Source organism: Cibotium barometz, chromosome 13 (genome assembly GCF_041138505.1).
Source record: "Cibotium barometz isolate CiBa-2024 chromosome 13, ASM4113850v1, whole genome shotgun sequence".
NCBI lineage: Eukaryota > Viridiplantae > Streptophyta > Polypodiopsida > Cyatheales > Cibotiaceae > Cibotium > Cibotium barometz.
In genome coordinates, this window is record NC_141058.1 from 52,073,930 (window position 1) to 52,100,105 (window position 26,176).

The 26,176-nt window shown below is 45.2% G+C and overlaps 1 protein-coding gene across 5 annotated transcripts in view; it reads left to right on the forward strand.

Moving 5' to 3' along the window:
- The window catches only part of LOC147632814 (sister chromatid cohesion protein PDS5 homolog A-like), a 179,460-nt gene that overhangs the window by 98,534 nt on the left and 54,750 nt on the right, over positions 1-26,176 (forward strand). For all 5 annotated transcript variants that reach the window (XR_015267237.1, XM_086807698.1, XM_086807695.1 and 2 more), the window contains exons 6-17: positions 6,652-6,873; positions 7,187-7,403; positions 7,485-7,630; positions 7,725-7,882; positions 12,258-12,407; positions 12,485-12,533; positions 12,656-12,841; positions 13,035-13,214; positions 13,332-13,486; positions 13,623-13,749; positions 13,884-14,036; positions 14,128-14,193. Coding sequence is in view for 4 of the 5 variants with exons in the window: in XM_086807698.1 (XP_086663824.1) it covers positions 6,652-6,873; positions 7,187-7,403; positions 7,485-7,630; positions 7,725-7,882; positions 12,258-12,407; positions 12,485-12,533; positions 12,656-12,841; positions 13,035-13,214; positions 13,332-13,486; positions 13,623-13,749; positions 13,884-14,036; positions 14,128-14,193 (1,809 nt within the window). In the remaining variant the exon portion in view is untranslated. The remainder of the gene's footprint in view (positions 1-6,651; positions 6,874-7,186; positions 7,404-7,484; positions 7,631-7,724; positions 7,883-12,257; positions 12,408-12,484; positions 12,534-12,655; positions 12,842-13,034; positions 13,215-13,331; positions 13,487-13,622; positions 13,750-13,883; positions 14,037-14,127; positions 14,194-26,176) is intronic.

Genomic DNA, 26,176 nt, shown 5'->3' on the forward strand with positions numbered 1-26,176 from the left:
CCACAGAAGTACACAATACACAAATGGTGATGGATGGAGATGCAAAGGCGTGGATTGCATTGGAATGAGTGTGGAGTTGAGAAGTCAACCCACATATAATATCAAAGTACAACAATAATAAAAAAGGTGTCCTTTCACACCATGTGTGCTAGGGGGGAATACCCAAAGGGAAAAAGTGTCCCCAGGTATGCCCTGTTCACATGTGGCACTAGAACCATGTAATATATGCCAATAAAATCTCTCTCCTCCCTCCCCCTGCGCGCGCGGCCCGGCCGTCGCCCCGCTTCCCTCTTTTAGTGGCAAAGTGAAACTGTACAAGGTCGATAGCATATCACTCTCTGTAGGAGAGTAAGCCCAAAGCTTCAAACTTCTCTCGAGGCAATGCCTTTGTGAACATATATATGAAACACTGGGTTTCGTGCCACGGCTATAGCACTCTGACTGTCAGTGAATTGGTAGTTGGTGTCTGTTGACACTCACGAAGATCAACCATCAATCTCCTCACCCATACACAATCTACTGTGGTTGTAAAGGTTGTTGTGTATTTAGCCTCACAAGTAGATGTGGCAACAGTGGGTTGCTTGTTGCTTAACCATGATTTGCATGAATTTCCCAAAAAGAAATAATTCCCATTGGTGGATTGCCGTGTGTTATATTCACAAGCCCAGTTTGAATCGCTGCAAGCATGTAATTGCAAGTTCCCTCCCCTGGGATATACCGAAGCAAAATCCAGGGTGCCTTGAAGATGGTGGAAGATCCGCTTCATTGCTTGCCAATGCTTTGTACCTAGGCTGTGCATAAATTTGCTACATTGGGAAACACCAAAACTAATATCCAGGCGTGTGTTGCATAAGTATATGAGGCAGCCTATTGCCTGGCTAATAAACACTCATATCAAAAGGCTCTCCAACATCATACATGCTCAATTTGAGCCTTGGTTCCATTGGAGTAAAGATGGGCTTACAATCTTGAAACCCAAACTTATGCAACAGCTTTTGAATGTAGTTTGATTGCCGTACATATATCCCAACATCTGTCTTCACAAATTGCATGCACAAATAGTAATGCAACATCCCAAAATCTCTCATCCCAAATGAGGTTTTCAATTAGCTTTGAAGGTTGAAATCTATTCTTCATCATTCCTAGTTACCAACATGTCATCCACATATAGAATGAGCATGATCAAAGTGCCATGATCCTCTTTTACATAGAGGGTTTGGACTATTCCGAAATCCTTGGCTGGTCAAATAAGTATGTATTTTCTCATACCAAGCTCGGGGAGCTTGTTTGAGACCATAAAGTGCTCTTCGAAGCTTGCATACTTTGTTTTCTTGATTAGGCATCTCAAAATCAATGGGCTGATTTACATAAACCACTTCTTGCAAATCCCCATTGAGAAAAGCTGATTTAATGTCCAACTGATGCATTTTCCATCCATGGTGGGTAGCCAATGCAACACATCTAACCGTGGCCATATGAGAAGTAGGTGCGAAAGTCTCGTCATAATCAATGCCCTTTTTTTGGGCATACCCTTTAGCCACAAGCGTGGCCTTGTACCTGTCCTCAATGGTACCGTCAGACTTTCTTTTCAACTTATACACCCACTTTGTGCCAATCGACTTCTTGCCAGGAGGCAAGTCTACCAAGTCCCATGTGTTGTTTTCGTGGAGAGAATCCATCTCATTTTGCATGGCTTGCATCCGATGCTTATCCTTATGAGCCTCTTAAAATGAATCTGGCTCATCTGAATCACAAAGTGTACTCATGCAAGCAACATTTGCATGTTCTCTTGCATTACGCGAACCAGTCCGTGTCTTGCTACCAAGTGGAGCTGAAAGCTTGCTCACGTGTAAGATACGGAGCAGCCAACAAGGCACAACTCTTGTAACTCGCGGGTGCACGGGAGACTAGGGCCTTGACACACTTGTTGATACCATCAACGCATATTAAAACATTTAAACATGGCCACAGCCTTAACACATATCCATCATCACTTTGCATAAAACATAAAAGATGGACAAAACATCCACAAATGCTGAAAATGGAGCTTGCATGTGTGACACCGCATTGAGGCCGGAATGGGCCGACCCCCCCCCCCCCCCCCCCCCCCCCCCCCCCCCCTCTTGGAGTATTTTATTACCCAAGGAGAATAATATCATGTACAAGCTTTGAGGGCCTTACTCTCCCCACGGGAGATGTCGGATTATCCATATACAAATGCCATAACACAGCCCAACACAAGGCAACTGAGCCGGAACATAGGCTGTAGAAATGCCGAGCCAATGACATAATCCATATACCTCCGTGTGGGTATTGATTCTTCCCCAAAAACCACGGGTCTTCATGCAATAGAGCTGGTATAGCAAGTACAACTCTCCATTCAGCCGGTATAGCAGGTACAATGGCTGGTACAGTTGGTATAGTGGCTGGTACAGCTGGTATGGTGGTTGGTACAGTAGGTACAACAAGTACAAATACTGGCATAGCATGTACATTGACTAGTACAGCAGGTACAGCAAGTATAGAAGTTGGTACAACCGGTACAGTGGTTGGTACAATAGGTACAATGGCTAGTATAGTCGATACGGTGGTTGGTACAATAGGTACAGCAAGTACAATAAGTACAAGGATTGGTATAGCCAGTACAATGGCTGGTACAACAGGTGCTAAGGCTGGTACAACAAGTACAATGGCTAGAAATCATAATAAATGATTAAATACCCTTGCCTTCAGTATTTCTTCGCGATGGAAGCCTCCAAAACAGTCCCCCAACAGCCAGTATTCTTCATGGGCAGCCTTCAAGAGAGAGAGAAAGAGAGTAGCCATCATTAGGGCAGCCTGTAACGGTGGGTAGAGGCTAGTGTGTAGCAAGAGAGCCTCTATTAATGAAGAGAGAGGGCTCCAATTTATAGATTTGGGCCTCCCATGAGCTAAAATGGCAAGAGAAGGCTACAATGACAAGTGGAGAGCCACATAATAGCTGAAGTGACAAGTGTGAGGCCACTTGTCTCACTTTGATCCACTTTCTAACAAGTGTCAGGCCACTTGTCTCACTTTGGTCCACTTTCTTGCCACATGTCCCAATCTAAGAGATGGGTCCTTCCATAAACTTTATCTCTAAAAATATCCCAACTGGTAGACATTCTGTCATAGGCACTTTGCCAACTCTTGGTATCTGCTCAATTCCAGATGTAATGACGCGAACAGAATTTCCATCGGAGTCGGGCCAAAAATAGCAACTCTCCTAAATTTTAGGAGTGTGGTCCTTTGTATTCTAGGATAATCCCCCATTCCCAAAGCTTGTACTTTCCAAATATTTAGGCATCCTAGAGTCCACCAGACCCCTTTCATACTGGAAAATGTCCAGGCTGGTGACAACTCTAGCCTCTTCTGTTGTTGTCTGCTCTTCCTCCACTGTTTCCTCTACATTTTGAGGTGTAATGAGCTCATTTATGGGGTGATTTTGAGCACCTAGATGCTGTCCATTTGGCAAAGTTGATGGCTGATGTGTTGTGCCATCAATTTCTAATGGGAGTAGTCCTTCTAACATGTTATGTGGGCCTTTAGGTGGCTGTCCATAAAATTCAGCCAATGGCTGGTCTGAATTTTCGGCAAACATGTCTCTGTTGTCCAAAATCCTTTGTGTGGAAGGATTATAGAGACAATACCCTTTACTGCCACTGGTGTAACCCATCACAAGTTCTTGAGAAAACTTTTTGCTCCAAATACAAGGCTGCAATAAGTGTTTGGAGTGTCTTGACGACACTTGCAATGCAAATCCCTGCACATTCACTGCACAAATATCCACAAACAAGGCCTGCAGAATGAAAAGCCCGAGATTTTTGTGAACCAATGGGCTCAATTTTGTGCCAATTGCACATAAATCACAAAAGCCCCAAATTATGAGTACCTTGTAGCTCCAATTGTGCAATTAAGCATAAATTCTGGAAAAGTCCCAAATATTACCGAGTCGTGCACCTTGAATTTTGCACTAAAGCATGTGATTCACAAAAGTCCAAAAATTGTCCTCTGTACTATATCACCTGTAAGTTCAAAGCGTTACGAAATGACCAGAGTCAGATTGCAGACCTATAGACGGTGACGATTAAGTTGGGTAGGTACAGCAAGAGGTCGGGCAAGCAATCAACGATTTTGTAGTTGGTCGGGACAGGAAGTGCTGACAACTTGCAACTGGTCGGAACAGTAGACGACAAGCCAACAAAGACGGCACGGTTGAAGCCATAGCACAAGTGAGAAGTGTCGGATAGCAGGCTGTTGGCAACGGCTGTTGCATGTCTTCGTCGGCGAGGAGAGGCAGTGAGAGTGCGGTGGCTGGAGAAGGCGCAGGCAAATGTTGGCTGACCCTTACTACAGAAGGGGTGTTAGTAGCGGGCAGTCAGCTGAAGCTTGTAGGTGGCGGCTGTTGATGACGGCGATGTGCTGGACTGACAGGTGACAGTAGATGTGCTTAGGCAGGCAATGCACAGATAAAGTGAAGATGAGCTGCCATCTCACAGACTTTAAACCCTAAACTATGGCTGTGATACCAATTGAAGTATCGAGAGCTTTAGCTATGGAGGCATGAAGATATGCATGGTGGTGTGTGTAGAAGAGAGATAAAGCTTCAAGTAGAGAGATGATGAACCTTCAAGCCATGGCAATGGTTGCATAGTTTAAGAGAGTTAGAGAGTAACAAACTCAAATGGAGAAAGCAAGCACGACTCAGTGATAGATTGATGGTTGTTGTGTTGACGCTTACACCAAGTACATGCTTTTATAGTCTGTAAGCCTTATATTTTGACTCAAGGGAATCACACACACTAGACAAGTGACACATGGCACACTTATCCACATCTAAGGGTTGGTTCACACACACCAACACACTTAGCCCTCTTAGGGGCTGTTCACACATAGACACAAGCGGGTACACAAATAGGGGTACACGTACATGATGGTTACACACATAGAGACTCCAAAATACCCACCAACAAGGCTGGCCCTAAGGCTAAGTCTTAATGCCTATGATACCTAATTCTTGTTATAGACTACGATGACCTACATGATCTGTTCTCCAAGTGGGTGAAGTGACACAAATGGACACCTAAGGCTTCAGATGTGACCTACGTAGCTCGTGCTTGACATTAGGGCTCACAATGGGGTCACGGCATGTGACAAATAAATTCCTAAAAGGTTCTACTGATATACAAATGTAGCAGGGATGATGAGCCATTGGTCACATAGCGCACCTTAGTGCATGGGTGCATGCGACAATAAAATTCCTTGACATGGATTTGCACACGCGATGATGAATCCACAAACTAAAAGGATAAAGAGCAACACATCATTAATAACATCACAGTTCGGTTCATCCCACCAGGGTATTTTAAGCTATTTTAACCTTGTGCTTGTGCCTATATACAACAAGGGATGCCATTTAAGAGAGGATGGTCGAGCTGTAGGGAAAGCCATAAGTAATCGTTCATATGGTGAGGACTGCATTGATTATGAGAGCTTTGAATAGAGACCCTATCACAAGAAACTCTCAAAGCAACAAATTCTGTAGGCAAAATGCCTTTTTGTCCAATTGGAGGTACCTCCAAAAGATTCCTATATTGCCCTTGATTATTTAGGCTTCTTTGAGCCACCCAAAAATAGGAGCTTCTTTTTTTATAACTTGTTCAATTTTGTCAACCAACCTAAGAAAAAGTAAAGGACTGGCTCCCTTTATTCAACAGCTATGGGGTTTATTTGTCACTTTCTCTTTTGATTTTGATGATTTGTAAATTTTTGACTTTTTCTACAAGGTATGACATGATCTGCATTCCCTTTTCAAGTAGCAGAAAATAATAATTGCTGTATTTGCACATTACAACTTTCCACACAAGGCTTTGTATGAATATCATAGATCTGGCCATTCTTTTTTCATATAAGTTTCTTCATGCAAGGGTGTCTTGACCTCGTGAGCATAGTGGTTGAGTACTTTAGGTACGGTGCGGTATGGTACGTGTACGGTATGAGTACATAAGGTACGCATCAAGATATGTACTTTAAGTACATTCACGTTTATATATATATATATATATATATATATATATATATATATATATATATATATATAAGGAATATCTAGCATCCATCCAAAAATATAATGGAAGACGATGGCAATATTGAAATGAAAACTAATCTATTAACTATTGAGCAATGACCACTGACTAAAATAATTAAAAAATGGGCCTAATAAGTGTTGTACATTAAACCTCACATTTGGTACAAAGACCTTATCCGTACGGGGAACGGTACATATGGAGTGGTACGGAAAGTACTGAAGGTACACATCAGATGAGTATGGGTACGGAATGCAACTATGCTCGTGAGTAACTAATTTAAACTCAAGAATGGGTTCGGTGTAAGGGCTGGTTATGGTTGAACTGTTGTTGGTTACATCCATGAGAAGGGGGTCTAGCTTTTTCCACAACTGTTCTTGCCTGAAAGGGCGATGGAGATAAACTACATGCCATAAGTCTAACATCAGTTGGGAACTGAAATTCACACAATGTTGTCGTAACTTTTGAAAATGTTTTGCCATAACCTAGTTTAATTGTGATTTTTCAATGGCTTCGTTGAAGACATTTGATTAGTTGTTACTTACAGGGGGTGTCGTCTGCTGCACACAAACTCGCCGTTGGTGTAGTCCAACAATGTGCAGAAAAACTGGAACCTTATGTACAACGGTTGTTGACTTCTGTAATGCTGGAGGGCAGGGCAGCTGAGATTGATCTGCATGCAGACTATCATGATATCATACATGAAATCTATCAATGTGCACCACAAATGCTACTCGCAGTCATTCCCAATCTTACCCAGGAGCTTGTGGTAATAACTGAATTTTTGTTCAACTTGCCATATGAGTCATGACACCTTTACAATGGCTTTTAACTGCAGCATGTGTGCAATGTGCATATGAATTTTTATACCTGCATGGTACATACTTGTACAAGTGTGTGTGTAGCTAGTTGTCTTGTGTATGTTGCTTTCATGCTTGTACAGATCCATTTGTGCAAAGGGTGATCAGCATTTACTAGTCTGGTCAATTCCTTAGGCATTTTTACATGCGTGAGAACAAACATATACAAAGTTTTTTTGACAGCAACTATGTAGTCAAGGTGCTAAATGTTTTTTTGAGCAGAATGATCAGGTGAATGTACGATTGAAGGCTGTAAAATTGCTTGGGAGGCTCTTTGCACTTCCTGGCCAACATGTAGCAAAGGAGTATCGGCAGCTATTTCTGGAGTTTTTGAAGAGGTTCACTGACAAAGCAGCAGAGGTTCGGCTTGCAATGATAGATTGTGCGAAGGACTGCCTGAAAGGAAATCCTTCTGGGTGTGAAACGACTGAGATTTTAGGTGAGCTGTATTTTTTTAAGAGAAGGTTTGTGGAATATTGACACCCCTGGCTATTGATCATAAATAATATTTCCAAAACAGCGGGATTAGATGATCGGATTCTGGACAGTGAGGAGGCCATACGTTTACGTACTGTGGTTGCCATATGTGAGGTGGCCAAGCACAATTTTAAATGGATTCCAGTCTCACTTCTAAAACATGTTGCAGAGCGTCTGCGTGACAAGAAGGTCCATCCTTATGCTCACAATCACTTGATGTGTATCCATTCTCAAACTTTCATGAAGGCAAATGCTCTTTTTTGATGGTTTAAGGATTGCACAGGTTCTTGTCAGAAAGGAAGCATTCCAAAGGCTTGCTGAAGTTTATAGGGCTTACGTTACAAAATGCTACGATGGCTTTGCCTCCATTGACAAGCAGTTAGAATGGATACCGGGAAAACTTCTTCGATGCTGCTATGATAAAGATGTAAAGGAGTTCAGGTAATTGTTTTTTATTATGTAGTCTTCCACATTAAAGATTCTGAAATATTAATTTGTTACATATTTTTATGGGATCGAACAGCAATTGAGGTTACATTCTAATCATAGAGAGTGAACATGAGTATCTACTGTCCTTAAATTGTTGTTGAGATGCTCATGATAGCTTAATCTGTGAGGCCACACCTCTCCCTTGAGAGCATGCCCACCCTTTTCATGAAAAAGGTGTCTTTTGTGAGAGCCTGGTCGGCTGCCATCCAATAGGTGCCCAAACAAACTCATAACCTGTCCGCTCACAGTTTAATGGATTGTTGATACGCAAACTTCCCAATAACTTGTCCGGCCGTACTACTTTGATGAAGTGTGGACTTGCAAAACAAAAAAGTGTGCAACAACTATAACAAGCATAAACAAAGAGTTTAGAATCACACCTACCACGTGTCTACAACCCACAAGCAAGGTTAGAAGACAGATTCACGCGCACAATCGACGGGAGGGCGTCCCCTGTCCGTAAACTATGTGTACAAATCTTGTGGGCAATAAAACAGTTCACGGACGCGAAAACAGTTTGAAGCATGCATGTATGCCATGCAATGCACAAAATGTATTGGATAAGCTCCCTTTCATTTAGCTTGTAGCTGGCGGTCATTCTAAGTGTTGAAAAGCTTCCAAGTATGCTTCTAGGAGCTGTGGACACGCTTGGAAGTATGTCTCATCCATCCACTTAGCATCCCCACTTGCAAGCTTACACTCCTAGCGAGGTTTCCATAGACCTGAACGTTGAACACGTCATGTAACGACGATAGATTGTGGCTAGCAACTCACCACCCAACCGTAGGTTCAATACCTCGAACCACCCCGGAGCCTAAGGTCAGATTGTTGCGAGCTTGCTAGTCACCGATGACCCCAACCTTGCGTTCCATACCACCAAGCTGTAGCCACCCGTTGACAGCTCTATGGCCATGAGATCTTGCATGCTATGTAGTAGCCCCAAGCTTCCGTGTGGCTCCTTGATCTCGTGTCTAATAAGTGACCCTAGGTCTCTTATATGGTAATAATCTTGCTTTAAGTGGGTTGCTTTTATTTATAAAGCTTTCGTGCTTTATTTGTAAGATTTTAGCCATAAATAGCATCAAGTTATTATCATTAGCACGTGGCTATTATTTACAAGCCCACAACCAATCAAGACCTCTTCTTGCTAGCATCCTTAGCCCATGTGTGAACCCTCCAAGTCCCCACGCGCTTGGCTAAGCCTTAACCCTAATCATGGATTAACCATACACCTAGTCTTGGGTTAGTACACGTGTCCATAGCCTTGACCCTAGTACCTAATCTTTGGTTAGCACACGTGTCCCTAGCCCTGACCTTAGGCCGCTGGCTGGTCAAGTCATAAACAGCTACCTTGTTCGACTTGTCCTTGGCCCTGCTGATCATCGAGGGGCTCTCCTCACCCCCTCGCCAATGCTGGACATCCTTTATGGACACTTACCACACATCGATGAATGGCTTCCCCTCCACACTCACCCCCCCATATCGTGTACACCCACTTTGTACCCACGATGATGAGGATGGTGATCCTCCATGGGATGACAATGATGATCCATACATATCTACATTTACCCAGAAATTAGTGTTAATTTTTTTTGTTATGTTTTCTTTTTTTTTTCCCCCCCCGATGATTAGATTCCATGGACACATTGTACACCTTTTGTCTCATAGACCCTTGGGTCTTTTGCAAGATGTTAATATATATCTTCTTCTTCTTCTTCTCTCTCGTTGAGCACCATCTCCATCGCTTGAATCTCCATCCCAATCTCTCTTTGCACAAGATCTGCTTCTACACTGACATCATGGATATCTTCCGCCCACCATAGCATGATCTTTAATCCTGTGGATACCAACAAATATGGCTGAGATATTTGAGAATAAAGATTAGGATGCATACTAGAACTCGCCATACGAATTGTCTGTCCCAAATACTGAGATGGTACTTGTGTAGTCATATGTACTTGAATGCTGGGCGGTACCTCTGCAGATTGCACATCATCACCACCTATGAGCTCTTGAGTAACAGGTAGGGTTGTCATAACTGTCCATAAGTTTACCGGCCATAGCTCCATGATCTGCCTTGAAGTAGAGAGGTGCAGAAATTTAACAAATGTGCAGGGAATTAAGGAGTGCAGTGATGCAATGATTTCAAAAACTGTCCAAGCATACCTAACCATAGCGTCTTGTTGCTCACCTCTTACTTTGCTCTGTCTTTAACTCCCTGTGTTCATACCACGGAGCCTTGGAAGACAAAAAGAAACACACAAATTAGAACCAAGAAGATCCACGTGATCGATTTTCTCCTCTCCTTTCAGAGTGTTCCATCTTAATTCCAATAGGTCTGGTTCTTATACCAATGTGAAGCCCCCCCAGCTAATAGAGAGGCATGCGATTAAGCATAAACACAAAGGAAACACGCATAGACGCTGACATCTAGCCCACCGCCCAACGATAGAGCCGTTTAAGCTTCACCGCGAGCACAGGGGGGTAGTAGCATCCAAGACATGGCTCCACGTTCAAAGACCTTGGCGTCCCATACCACTAGTACACACCCCTCGGATGTAAGTACAGAGTAGTCTCAAGGCCTCGAGTCTAGGTCTAAGGAGCTCTCCCTCTAACTGACCTATAAAGTCACTTATATAGGCCTCCTATATACTAGGAGCCAAATATAGTGCATGTCTCATAAAAGCTACGAACCCCCACTTAAGATGCCCAACTCCTAGGCTATGTTTAACCTGACCTGAAGATCTTAACCTTGGTTAGCCTTGGGACGCAATGCCCCACGAGATGCACGTATATGTAGAGTATCCACTATTGATGAGGTAGAGGATGAGGAGCACTATTTGTTTAGATGCCCGCCCCTACTATGAGATTTCATTCTCTCCTGCGAGACAGATCATGCCCCCTCTTATGGTTCATGCGCTAAGAGGATTGGATATGTTCAGGCATGTTTTTATTGGAGCTTCGTGGTTAGATAGGTCATGTTGAGGTAGCACTCCTAGAGACAAAGTGAGTGAGACGCCTCCCGGATCTCATCTACACATTTTTTTGGTCATAGCCGCGGACTATCGTGGTCCGAGTCCCAACGTGAGCAAAAGCACGACCCACCAAGTCCATGTGAGCCTACACAAATGCATAATCCTCTGGCCCCACGTACACAAGATGTCACTAGTGATCGTGTGTGATCCCTTCTGAGAGCTGGACGTAGCTGAGGGAGACCTCTCAGCCATACGGATTATCCCCATTGAAGAGTGGTATGCAATCTATTGGGGACATGCAGATTTCACATTGTGAAGTTTTCGTCCGAGTTGCGGCCAGGTGATATTGTGCTAATTCTTTCTATCTTTAGCGGTGCATTTGCCCTATCAGCTATTTATTGTTGTACTAATTCTTTCTATTTGCTACTTCCCTTAGTGCTAGGCTTCATTATGGCTGAGCTTGCCGTGCATCTCCGGAGGTTTGACAGAAACTCAGTACGAATGGCTGTGTGTGAATATATGCTCTTATGTGTGTGTGTGTGTGTGTGTGTGTGTGTGTGTGGAGTGTGTGTGTGAGAGCATATCTTGATACAGAGTTCTACACCCACTATTGGGCATTGATGACGTTAGTGGGGATGTCGTAGTATCTAGTCCATACCATGCATAATGGAGTAGATAGTTATATAGTCTTGTGGATTGACTACCATGAGTATATAACATGCACGTTCCTAAAAGGTGAATTTGGGCATGTTCTTGGATTCATCTAGGTATATATGCAATCTATTGGGGGCTGATGCTCCCTCATGTTTCATGTTCCTTGTATTCCATGATGAGATCTCCATGGACATTTTTGTATCACTCTAGTGAGATAGTTTTGATTTGTTCTATTTTGTTTTCTGTTCCATGATGAGATATGCCATGGACACTATTCTATCACTTTGGTCTTATAGGCCAATTGGGTCTTTAGTAGACGCTTAAGATATCTTTCTCTTTCTTTCTTCCTCATGGATGTCTTGTGGTGATACCATGAGTGGCACAGAAATAGTGACCGAGCATGATAGTTTTGACAACAAATTCTGATCTTGCTTGCTAGTATGCTTAATCTCCAATTAGAGGACCCTGCGGCTTTTGGATCATATGCTTATTTGTTAAAGATAAACAGTACTGTAGTTTCTAAGTTGCCATTTCTGCTCTCACTGAACTTTGCAGATAATGTATGTTGTTTTTCTTCCTTAACAATTGAATCATTAAGTTTTATCTTTGGCTTCAGTGGTTAACTGCTTAAGCTCCTTTCGTAAACTGAAAGCAGTAAAGGAAGGGCATCTTTTCAAACATCTTTTGGTTTCTTCCAGGCCATCAGCGCTTGAAATTCTGCTTGCTGAAAAGCTGTTCCTGCGTCAAGTTTCTGTTTATGAGAGGACAAAACATTGGATCACAATGTATTCAGTCTTTGAAGACATTGACAAGAAGGCTTTGGCAAAAGTTCTCTCACAAAAGAAAAGGTCTCTTTTGGACCTTCACATGCTTTGAGCACCATGTTTTCTCTTTTGTAAACATGACTCTTTTCCTTATGTCATAGGCTGCAAGAAGACGTCTCCAAATATCTCTCTTTACGGCAGATAGAGAAGGTCAGTTTATTTTTCTTTTTCGTTTTTTTTTTTGGCTAGGATTGATCTTAAGGTTGGAAATTCTCAAGCAATGATGTTTTGTGGTCATGGTACTACTTATTTTTTTGTGTGACTTGGTGTAGGGATCAGGCCATGAGGATCCTCAGATTCAGCAACTGTTCAAGGCAATGTCCTTGTTATTTGTGGATGATGGAAAAGTTGAAGAACATTTTCAGAAGCTTCACAACATGAAGGATAAGAAAATATTCAAGGCTCTGTCTCAATTGCTGGATCCACATACCAGTTTTAGTGAGTCCGAATCAATAAAAGTGAGATGCAATTGAACTCAAGAACCTTACTTTGTTGTCCTGATGAATAGTGTCAGGCTTTCTTGCTGAATAGTGTCAGGCTTTCTTTTGGGTGCAAGGAGCGTTCATATGGCACCTGAGATTTTAATCTCCTTTTATTTGTTTTTTCTTGCTCAACTGAGAGTTGCTTTGTTTGCTGCCGGTGGCCTGACAGGAGGACTTATTGAAGCGAATTGGTGAACATCATCCACAGCATGAGTTTATGAAAGTGCTGGCATTGAGGTGTTCTTTTATGATTTTTGGTAAAGAACATGCTAAGTCAGTTCTGGAAGAAGTAGCTCGAAATCAAGATTCTAGCAAGGATACAGCGGCTGCTGGCTTGTCATTACTTGCAGTAAGTAGTTGGGGCGCTTCTTTGATGTGTTTAAAGTACCCTCATTGTTTTGGTAGTAGCAACCTGGAAGTTGCATGGGTGGTGTTTTTTTAATGGCTGATATTCCCGCTTTTACAGGAATTTTCCAGTTTTTTTCCCTTTCTGATTCAAGATGTAAAGGAAGACCTACTGGGGTTGTTACTCGAAGGTGACACCACCATCAAGGAAAGGGTAGCAGATATTCTAGCTAGAGCTGGAAACTACGTTCGTGGCCAAATTGAAGGAATTGGCAGGTAATCAGTCTGTGTCAAGTTTTGTCTTCTTTGGCACCAAGAGCTCAAGAACCAATACTTTGCTGCATGAACTGTGCATACTACAAAAAACTGGCATCTTATTATTTGCACTTACTCTTGGGTATTTGTTTAACAGTTCAATTGAGCTTACACTTCAGAAGCTTTGTTTGGAAGGGACCCGAAAGCAAGCAAAGTACTCGGTTTCTGCATTAGCAGCTGTGAATGCTGATGAAGGTTTCAAAGCACTATCAGTTTTATATGGAGTGAGTGCTGAAGTAGTTAGCTACCCTCCTTTAAATGAGCTTCCAATCTGTAGGTTTGAATTGCATTTACTCAAACCCACAAATTTGATTTATTTATGGGTGCCCTATGGCCATCTGTGATCTGATTCTTTCAGCGACTTATAGAACAATTACAAGAAGATAACCCACATTTGCCAGCAGTATTGCAGTCTCTCTCGTGCATTGCTGAAACAGCTATCTCTATATTTGAAACCCAAGAAGATGATATTGTCCGTTTTGTTGTGCGGTCACTTCTACAAAAAGACTCTGTAAGGGACTCAATTTTATGTTCCACTATGTCATTGGATGCATGCATTTTGTTTGATCTGATGTGGGCAGGGATGATCTTTGCTGATACAGGTTGCAGAGGTTCAAACTTCAGAGAATGGGGATTGGGGGAGCCAAAGTAGGGTTTGCCAGCTGAAGGTATCGACTGATTGTTTATAGATAGGCTAGTTGATAAAATTTTCAAGTGATTATAAGGTTACCCCTGTGGACTACAGTCTACACCTGCCTTTCATGAAAATATCACGACACTCTTTCATGATTGACCTGGACAGGGATGCTCGAACTCGTGTAAATTTTGAACGCTGAAACCTTATAGGCTGTGGGGGGATTTCAAGGAGAGCCTTCCCATACCATTCTCTAGGTCTTGCATCCGTTATGCTTGAGCTTGCATTGAAGAATGTGCTTGGAAGGGGAATGCAGTTTAGCAGACTTAAGCTGCTGGTGGAATGATAAATATCAGTAAATTAGATCTATTGACTGGAGTTTCAGGTGAGCTCCCCATTTCTCCAATGGATGGGGGCATCACATACTTGGGATGTGTTTTGCCCCTATTTTGAAAAGCAAAGCAGTTCATGGAGTAGTGCATGGGTGCTTTAGCTTGTAGTGGATCAAATCTTATTAGCCATGATAGCATAACATTACCTTCCCTTGAGGATGGATCAGTATGCAGAGATACAGCTATTCTTTTTTGCTCACAAGTTGGTGTTGGAGTCGCATACTGGCTGTCTTTTCACATCGGATGCATTCCTGCTGGCCTATAGAATCTACAGTGATCAACTTAGTGTGACAATGTTGGATTGTCACAAGAGGAGTTGGTTACACATGCATAATCATACAATTCATGGGAGATCTAGGATCTTGAATGCTCCTCCTTCCGAGGTGTTAACTAACCATGGAAAGTATAGACGTACAAGGTTTGCACTTTATCTTTGTTGCGGTGGGATCTTCTGTTTTTGACTACGTAGTTTAGATACAACCATCTTTAGGAAGGCAGAGAAACAGCTGTACCGAATCTCGAATGGAGCACAAAGGACACCCATGCAATCACTAGACCCAATCAAACCTTGTGAGGAGGAAGGCATTAATCTACGTTTCCATTGGAGAATTCTGAAATAGCAGCAGCCATTTCTCCACTTCTCGTATCACCCCTTTCATCAATCCCAGATTGGCTCCTCAAATTCTCACCTCTCTTATATGGAAATGAAATTCCCAGAGAGGGAGGGAGGGAGGGATATATTAATGTCTACGGAAGACCCCAAGGGCCCATGAGACCAAAAGTAATACAATGGTACCATGGATATACTCAGCCATGGAAAACTGAAAGAAAAAGTAAAATGAAAACATCTGACAGCACATGTCATCAGCAGATGATCCTGTGTAGAGTGAGATATGCTGTGATCAGCTAATGACGATACCCGCCTCGGCCAGAACTGATCTGATGGTGGAGTGAATGTCAGGCCTCTGTGATGGGAGCGTGACATGTCGGTGGAGAACCTCACGAATCCATCTCTGTGTGGTGGAGGGTCTTGATGCTCTGGGTTGGGGACGTCTGGCTCGTGGAATGGATCGAGCTCTCTCACTGAGGACTCCTCTTGGGCGTGAAGCTGGAGCGTGGGTACGGGTGGTGGGCTCTGTTGTCGTAGTAGAGGAATTGTTGTGGGAAGTGGATTCCGATGTGGATGTATGTACCACAAAGAAATCTGTGATGGCTCTTTGTGAGGTGTCTTGTCGGAGCCGGGGCTTGTATCACCCGTGTGAGTGGTCCGAATCCCTCTCGGACGAGGCACTGGAATCTCCCCCGTATCTCATACTAAGCTGGACAACTGAGCATATAATGGGCCTCATCCTCTACTGCTCCTGTGATGCATACTGTGCATGTCGTCTCCTCATGTGGGGTATCTTGAGCTCTACCAGTCTACTTTGAGGCAATGGGAGGATACCCTGAGCTGGCGGATCGTGATACGCATGGCATGTGACATGTGTATCTGTATGTATCCCGGGATCTCAAAGAATCCATCCTCGGAGAGTCTCAAGAAGTGACCTCTGTAGAACTCACACTTCTTACCAATCTCTGACGAGACACCATGTCTGGTGTATGTGTAGCCCGAGTAGATCTAATCGGATGATCCAGTTGATCTCTTGATGTGAGCGATTAAGGTATGGGGAATCCAAGTTATACTGAAACGGGGGGAGACAGTCCATCTGTATGCCATGTGCATAAAACGACTCGACTACCTCAGAGTACCATGCATGTGTCGGTAATGGTGGTGGCTGTGTTGCTAAGGAGGAGGGCACTCCAGCTTGTCTCAATTGCTCCCTCTCCCTCTCGCCGTATAATTGCATAGAGCACTCTAGTGCTAGTTGTGGGAGGCGATCTCTGTCAAGCGCGTATACATGCTGAATATAAGTGGCAGTTTTTTTTTTCACAAAGGAGACTTCTATTAAGTATGATTTTTTTTACAATATGGAGATTTCACACCAAGCAAGGTGGAGATCTCAACCAATCAGGAGCCTTGTGCTGCCAATAGGGTCCCGAATGAGAGGATGTGAAAAAGATACCAATATCCCACTCTCTCATAAATTGGGCGCGCTTCCTCTCGCAACCCTCGAAGATCCTTGGATTCTGGCCCAGGTAGCCATAATGGTGTGAATAATATCACTCCAAAGCCTGCAAAGACACTGAGAAACAAGAACGGGAGTACCCTCAATGGCCTCAGTGCATCTAGCTGTTACGACCCTGTGTTTTTCTCTGGACAGAATGCAAGTGTGCACAGGGACATGGTGGACAGTGTGAATGGCATCAGGTTGGAGTCCAAAAAGTAAACCCATGTGTGGACAACCCCAAGTGTGAAGGGGCCAAAGAGACTTTAATTCAAAAAGGTTTTAACCTTTGGTGGGGTAAAATTAAAGATAAAGAGGTTTTAAAGCCTTGAGAGACCCCAAGGCAATTTTTAGAGACTACTCCACTTTTGGAGGCCCACGTCTCTCTCTTGCTTTTTGGGGGGGCGTGCAAGTTTCATGCGTGGAGGAGAGGAGAGCTTGGCCGACTGGTTGCTGCAGGTGATTGGCTGCGCCTAGAACTGCCCCCTCAGACATGCCGTATAGTACTGGCCATACAGACCTAAAGACTGCAGGCCGTACAGAGCGGGTGACGGCTGTGGATGCAGGTGTGGCGCTGACGACCAGAGTGCAGACGGCTGGCAGTTTTGGAGGTTCAAGCGGCGCAGGCAGGTACAATCGATAGTTGCAGGTACAATCCACGTGGCAGCTGTACGATTGCAGGTACAGGTGTATGGATAGGTACAGCTGGTTGCCATGCGTGTGCTTTTTGGCTCGTGGAAACAGATCTGCAGGCAGCGCTGGACAGAACAGTGCATGCTTTTCTCCACGCACAAGGGAAACTGTAGGCGGCTGCTGGACAAGACGGGCAGAGACACAAGCCTACTTCTCTCTCTCTTTCTTTGGCCGGTGCAGGATTGGTTGGCTGCTGTGTGGCTGAGTATACAGGCCCGTTGGGGACTGTTTTTGGAAAGGGTTTATGGACTGTTTCGTGGCAGTTCATGTGGCTATGAACATGAGCAATGCTCGGGACTGTTTTGAGATCAGTTTGAGGACTGTTTATGGGCTGTTTTTGTTTGGCTGCAAATTCAGCAATGTACTTGGGTTTCTGGCTACAAGTACAGGTCATTTGGTTATGTTTCTTGGCATGGGAGTGATGCAAGCTCGCATGGCTGCGTGCTCATGGAGCAGATTGTTTTCTTCCTGCTAGAAAGGAACAAAGGGACCTACAGTTATGGGCATCTCTATGTTTCCAGATGTTTCATGAGGGAACAGGTAACTTGATGTATGCTGTTGTTGGCACTGTTGTTGAATGGTGCTATGAATGGTTCTGTATGGAAACAGGACAGAAGTTTCAAAGGGAAACAGGCCTAAGGGTTTCATGTGGGAACAGGTCGTAGGTTTCTCGAGGAAACACGTTTTTTGGGTTTCTCCAGGAGATAGGTCACATGCAGTAGAAGGTACAGGAATGGACACATGTATGGTACAACCTTGCTACTAATTGGACAGGGGACAGGGAATCCATGACAGAGATGGATAGTACCCTTGGAAGGTAGAGAGGGTTGGTACAGGTGTGTCGACTGTATGGTATGCTGTGCTGTGATACGCGTTCTCTTTTGAGAGACAGTTTGGAAGTCTGTGTTGTGATGCAGAAGCACTGGATGTGTCAGGGTGTGATGCTGTTCATAGTGTGAGAGGGTTGTGGCAGTCCTGATCATGGGAGAAAGCTTCTGTATGCAGACTCAATGTGAGAGAGTCTTTTGATGTGAACAATGGCTGGACTTGTTTGTGGATGCCGAGTGGACAAGAAGCCATGATGCAGGTTCTTTGCAGGCTTAAGGGGTTCTACTGTGACGGCTGAGTTTCCAGCTTTATTGTAATCAAAGCTCTTATAATCAATTAAAGAAATACCGCAAGGGGCGCCACTGCGTTTTGGGGCCAATCGGTGTCCGTGTAATGTTTGTAGGAGCACTCTAGCTCCCCCTGTTTGTTTTCCTTTTCTAGGTTCTCAATGGCGTTGAAGTGTTTTATATGTGAGTGTTTGTTTCACCGCCCGTCAGGCCGGTTTCACTAGCCTTCCAGATATTCTTGGTTGAGATGCTAGCAATAATCTCCCAAGAACTGTCTAACCTCTCGGTGCTAGAGGGACAAAGTGTGAAAGTGGCAAATCTTGAAGACAACATTGCCGAGCAACTCCTTGCCTAACCATAATGGCCAAGCTTCTGTCAGTCCCCTCGAACCTCAGGTGAGGCCCAGACTGTGTCAACCAAATGATAAAACAAATGAAATGATAGCATCCCTCTTAATCCTACCAAAGAGGTGTGCAATCGTAGACCAAACCCTCTGTGCTTCCCTACATTCCCATAAACAATGGTAAACTGACTCCGAAACTCCTGCACATCTAGGGCATGCTGGGCAAGCACCAGTAATAGACCTCCATTGATTGGTGGCCAAACCACCATGAAGGGAAACCGAGATAAAGGAGGAAATCTGTGGCTTCCTATAAGAATGCCACAATCTCTGCCAAAATACCCTCTGAATGTCAATTGAAATGCTGTAAGACTCCCAATGGGGTCTAAGAGTAGGAACAGTCTGAATGTGTCCCAAGATAAGATTTCTGGTAATTCCACACCGTATAACTGAAAAAAGGCATGCTTTTCAAAGGGTTACAAGCATCCTTCCACTCCCACTCACCGGGGTCCCAATGCGAATGTTTGATAGGGCAGCTACCAAACAACCAAAGGCTAACACTCGCTGTGATCATCCCACGGGGAGGGGGGGGGGTCAACAAAGACGTGCTTCCCTAACCTGCCAACAACTGTGACTGGACGAATCTGGGGGTTCTCAATAAGGTCCTGCACATCACATCTCTCCAGTTGCCATCCATCCTGTACAGTAAAAAAAGGCCGGTACATCATCCTCCCTAGGCAAGGAGATACCCATAACCTGAAGAGGAACACCTATCCCAGAGAAAACCCCAAACCAAGAATGATGACGACCTTCCAAAAAAGATCTAGTAATCCAGTGGTTGGGAATGGCTGCATCAATGTGTGCAATCCTCCGGCTAGAGCCTCTCAAATGCTGCGTGAAATCCAATCTCTGCACGTCGGTAAGGCTCTGAAACCTCTTCCAAGCCAGCACTGTGGGGCATAGGGTCTCGCAGCCAGCCCAGAGAATATGCATAGCTGCCCCAAGAGCCCTACCATGCACATCTAAGAGCAAAACATTCCACAGAATGGGTTGCCTGTTAGCTTCCTCCGCTGAACGTGCGGGGATGTGTACCAAAAAACTCCTCAGGCAGTCCCAGGCCTGTAGGAGGGACCTAACCAGGGGGACGAAGGGGAGCGGTGAACTGCATCTGAAAAAATAAAGCGTGAGCTGAGAGTCCTGTCTCCTCCGCGAATAGGACACACTACGTGATCTGCTGCATGAGAAAGTCCTTCCACGGCTCAGTGCCTGGAAGAAAGCCCCTAACAACAAGCTTACAGAGAAAAGCCTTACATTGCACCTCGGGGTCAATGATATTCAATCCCCCTTCCTGCTTAGGCCTGATAATGGTTTCCCAAGCAACTCTAGCCTTGGTGTGTGCATTTCCATCAAGCCCTGACCAAAGAAAGTTCCGAATAAGGTGACGAAGCTGCCCAATGCATCCCTTATGAAAAATCCAGTACAAAGCAATAAACCAAGTCGTGGCTAGCAAAACTTGGTTAACCACCAAAGCTCTAGAGGCCAAGTCAAGCTTCCTCCTACTCCAGTGATGAACTTTGCTTTTAATGCTTAAAAGCACTGGAGCAAACTGTTGTGCAGGGGAGATGTCAACGCCCACCTGACAACCAAGGTATCTGGCAGAGCATCCTCTCTCAATCCGAGTAAAACCAACGTGTGTACCCCAATCTGCAAGAGGAGAATCACTGATCCAAAAACCAACTGATTTATGCCAATTGATAGTAGCTCCTGCTGCCAAACAAAAGGCCTCCAAGGCTGTCCGGAAAGCACATAAACAAGCATGTCAAGGAACAATGCCGTATCATCTGCTAACTCAGAGTCAAAAAACTCTTCCTCCGTGCATAAAGGTAGCCTGAGACCCACAACACCAGGGGCAGCCCGAAGAAACCTGCTCATAGCCTCAGCTACAATGAGGTACAGTAAGGGGGCGAGGGGACAGCCTTGCCTCACCGAATGGGAAATCTGAAAACGCTCGCCGCGCCCCCCCACACGCTAAAACAGTGCTATGAGCCTCCCTGTATAAGCAGGATATTCCCTGATCTAGTTTTGGGAAAACCCCATATGTGCCATAGTGCCCTCCAAAAAATCCCAATCCACTCTGTCATAAGCTTTTTCAAAATCAATCAAAAGAATGGGAAGAGGCTGCTGACTAGACTTTGCCCACTCGACAGCTTCCCAGAAAGAAAAGATGTTATCAAATATACTCCTTAGAGAAACCCATTGTGTGTATCCTGGATAGTCCTTTGGAGAATCGGCTGCAACCTTATACTCAAGGCTTTAGCTAAGATCTTATATGCAGATCCAAGGAGAGTGATGGGCCTCCATTGTTTGATGTCAGTCTTGTCCCCACTCTTGGGGATAAGGTGAATCAGCCCCTCCGTGAGGTATGGCGGCATCATACCCGACAACCATATTTCCTGAAGGGCAACAGAGATAGCATCTCGAATATGATCCCAAAAAAGAATAAAGAAGGCGGGAGAAAGACCATCATCTCTTGGGCATGAACCACTGGAAAGAGCATGTAGTGCGTGAAGGAATTCATCCTTCGAGAAAGGGGCATCCAGGGAAGAACACACAGCATCTGTAATGAGCCTCGGCATGCACTCCCAAACTTTCTACCATGCCACATCTCTCGGAGGAGAGGGCACCTCTACATTCAACAAAGACCGATAAAAATCTGAAGCAATACCCCTTACCTTATCAGGCTCAATCTGAACCTCACCCTGTGAATCCGGCAAATACCTCACAGAATCCTTGCTATGGGAAGGCCTGTCTGTTGAAAAAAGCTCTTTGTTGCATCTGCCACCCATCTGAGTCCAAAAAGCCTCATTCGCATGAAACGCGAACTCAGCCCTCCTGTCCATGGCCAACTGCAGCTCTGCTCTGACTGTGGTCAAGAGGTCTGTAATCCAAGACGCATGTGGATGCTTTTCATGTTCCCTCTGAAGAGTAGCAATCCTATGCCTAATAGCTCTCTCCTTGTCCAGAGCCTCCTTCTTCTTGGACAAGGCAGTGCTATGATAATGATGGTTGGTCCTCTCAAGAGCCAACGCAATATTATGACGAGGATCAAGACCATCACAAGATCTCCATATCTCTTTGATCTCAAGGGAGATGTCAGCATCTAGATAAAGAGAGTCGGGGATACGGACACGGGGAGAGGCCGAGCGAGCCCCAGGCTCCTTGAGACACAAAACGACAGGGCAATGATCGGATTTGGTGGTGCTAGGCATAATAGCAATGGTGCCTCCTCTGTCCAGGGACCAATCATCCACATAAAATCTGTCCAGACGTGCAAAGATGCTCTCATTCTCGCTCCTGCGGCGGTTATGCCAAGAGAAAGATAAGGAGTTTGGCCTTCTCTGGAAGTCATCTTCAGTCGAGCAATCCCTGCCAAAGAAAGAGAGTGTGAACCTCTCCCATGAGGCTCGCTCCAAAGGGTGTAAACCCCCTTCGCGTCCCGTTCTTGTCAGAAGGTTGCTCAACCATATTGAATTCTCCTCCCACTATCCAATGATCGACCTAGGGAATGACATTTGTAATGGTGTCTCAAAAGGCCACCCTTTCACCTCTCACATTAGGTGCATAGATATTCAAGATTCCCGATTTCTGACCCTCATGCATGATCAAGATCCACTGCGCTCTAGCAAGGATGATAACACCGTGCCCAATAACATGAGGCATAACAGATGCTGCCACTGAAATGCAAACACCCCCTCTAGTCCCAACAGCCGAGGACCAGAAGGTGTGGCCAGAAAGCATCTTACCAGTTTTGCCACATCGAGATCTATCCAATTTGTGTTTCTGCAACAAAAGTATATCCATAGACCCTCCTATAACAACAGGGTGAAGCTGGTCCTTCAGAAGGCGCTTCCTACCACGGGAAGCCTTGCAAGGCCATGAACATTCCATGAGACAATTCTCATGGAAGAGAAGAGGGTTTGACCCCCGATCTAAGAAGACGATGGGCAGCCTGAGGACGCCTCTCATAATGCTGGAGGACGGGATAATCCACGGGGCAAAGTCCATTGACATGCCCTTGTCCGAGGCCTTGCACAGTACTTGCATATGTACAAGAAACCTGTGTGCCCGGCGGGGCATCAAGGGCAATGGCATCATGCTGAAAATTTTGCAATACATGATCCCCACTGTGCTGAACATCCTGCATATCGCCCCCCCCAAGTAGAGAGGACTCAACAAAATCATCCTGATCTGATATATCATCTCCTTGCAAAGAAGCATGAGCTGATACATCCCTCTGCCCAGAAACATCATCTATATGAGGTACAAGATCCGAGGAGGTCTTCCCATCAATCGCACTAGGGGGGCGGGCATGAGAGACAGCTCACCACACCTGGCGGACTGTGGAAGGATCCAAGGGAGGTGGCGCCTGAGAAGCACGCTTGCGAGGCCTCTGCGACCTCGAGCCCGAGGGAAATCTCGAGCAACGTGACCCTGTTGGTGACAAACCCGGCACTGATCAGGGTTACCTGCAATCTCCATATGTTGCTTCAAAAGACCACTAGGGCCCGGAAGCAAAACATAGTCCTCAAAGAGCTCACAGTCACGGGTAAGAACCATGGCCCTGGGGACAGCATCCGTTGAGGCAGTGACCACTTGGGCAAAAGATGTTGGCAAAGCGTGGAGGGGGGGGGGCACTTGAAGAACTAGCCCAAAGGCGGACCCGATGGCCTCAAGCATAGGCCAATATGCGCGAGGAAGACCTGGGAATCTGAGAGTAATTGGGAAACGGTTCTGGTCTTCCTTACTCTTCCTAGACAGGGTCAAAATAGCTGGAGTAGGGAAGAAAAAAAACCTTCCTCGGGCCCAATGGCAAAGGGTTGCCCTTCAAAACCTCTGAGGCTGTGTCCTTGGAATCAAAATCCACTTGGAAGAAACCTGTTCCAAGCAACCTGACATCTCGAAAGTGTGGAGCGAGGTCGGAAGGCAGAGCCGCCAGGACCCAAACAATGGCTCGCCCGGCCGAGGGAGAATGATTAGCCATGATGCTAATCGAAGAAGAAGACCGACTTGAACCCAGATGAGGAGCAATCCGAACCAAGGGGAAAAGGCAGGCAAGGAGGCGAAGGAAAGGAAGGGAGGGTGGAAACGGGAAGCAAGGGGAGGGGAGCTGAACACACCGGCGAAGGGAAGATTGCGCAGATAAGTGGCAGTTTTAAAAAGGGCAGCTGTAACCAGTGGGGCCACCCCAAACTCTGCATGTAGAATGTCATGTGGTATAAATGGCTTACTCCTGATCATGCGTGACAACACTCCTCCAGTGATCCTTCCCTAGGCCTGCCCCCCAAAGGGCTGCACCATACATAGCCGCTGGTCGTACTAGAGTATCAAAGAGTCAGCACTTAGTGCGGGGTTCTTGGAAATGTGCTTGGAAACACTCTCTCTCCATATGGGCTAGGGACGCGTGCCCCCTCGTAGGTTGGTCAGTGGCACCTATGGTCATGAAAAACAAAGGGTCTGTAAAAGTGATTCCTAGATACACATACTTCTGCACAATCTCCACTGGGGCATCTCTGTATATGAAAAAAAATCGTGAGGTGACTGCATAAGATGTGTTGAAGACCATAACCTTGGTTTTGCCCAAATTGACCATAAGGTCTCTCTCCCTGCAAAATCTGTCCAATGCATTTAAGTGTTTCTGTAAACCCTCGGCTGAATCTGAGATCAAGACAATGTCGTTAGCATATAGCAATTTGGGCACTACTGTCTGAGCCAATGGTGAACCTCTACCTCCGAAACTATCCACAAATGCTGCGATCTCATCAATTTATAGGCCAAAGAGTGTAGGTGAGAGTGGGCAGCCCTGTTTAACCCGAATAGTGCTACATATATCTCTTGAGGTCCCACCGGGTGCACATACCTGGCCGAGTACTGCCTCCTATAGTGCTATCACACCGCATATCATCTCATGTGAGAACTGGAGCTCCTGCAAGCGTCCTATCAGACGAGATCGAGGGACGGAGTCGAAGGCTTTGCGGAAATCCACAAAGCAGCAATACACACGTCTCTTTGAGGACCTCACCTCCTCTATGATAGCCCGTAAAGTAAAGATATGGTCCAGTGTGGAGAAGTTTCTCTTGAAGCTTGCCTGGCTTGATGCTCTGTTTCCCATCCTCTGCGCCATAGAGCTGATCATGTCCTCTAGTACTGCCCCATAGATTTTGGCCATTGTGTGACCAATCACGATAGTTCTGTAGTTACCTGGGTCCGTGGGATCTCTTGCTTTGTGGATGGGGTCAATGGTGTTGGTAGTCCAGGAGGGTGGGAAGCCTTCACATAGTGCTCTATTAAAAAGACTGGCAAGAATGGGAGCCAATACGTGGTGCCTGTGGGCAAAATGTTCCGCGCGTAGATCCTCATGATCTTTTGCTCTCCCATTATGTAGCTTTTCAAGAGCCCTAGTGACATTGGGGGAATCAGGGAGATAAGATGATGCAGGCCTAGGGATGTGTGACATTTGTGGTATAGGCTAGTTTGGCACATCATACAGCTGTCGTGCATAGGCTTCCCAAAGGCTAGGATCTGTGATATGTATAGGTGCTCTTTTTTCTTCCAGAATGCGCCAAGCTTCTGAGTTGTCCTCGCTCAAAAAGAGCTGGTATAAAGTGGAGTGTTCACACCCACAGTAAAAATGGGTGTGAACACCCCAATGGGCACACAAACTTTTAAGTCATCGACTTGTGTCATTTACGAAGACTTGCGGTATTTTAAAATAAATTAAATAGAAAAGGGCATCGATGGCCACATAGGAAACTTATGGAGCCCTCACACGCTTATAGCATGGTGGTTGACGTGGGGGGAAGGAGGATGGCTGACCAATGACCGATTCGTTCATACACCGACAGAATGAAGCATTCGAAGTGGCCAGACGTAGTTGACTTTTTCTCTCTTCTCCTCTGATCCGGCGGACTGAAGCAAAGACTCTGTATGCTCTCTTTTTCTCACCCTGGCGGACTGAAGGAAAACCTGTATGCTCTCCCTCTCTCATTCCCACGGGACTGAAAATAGAACTTAGTCTTTCTCTTTTTCATGGTGCTCACGAAAAGCTTGGTTTCTCAGGGCTGAAACAGAGCGTCGTCTTTCTCTTTCATGGACTGAACGAGGAGTAGAATCTCTCTCTCTCTCTCTCTCACACACACACACACACACACACACACACACACACACACACTGGATTTAACCAGCAGGTGTTAACTCTTTGTTCCTCCCGGGACTACCATATAGATGGTTGGGAGCTGGCTATAAGGTTATGTATGTATATACACACATGGTATATTATATATATATATGTATGTGTGTGTGTGTGTATACATAC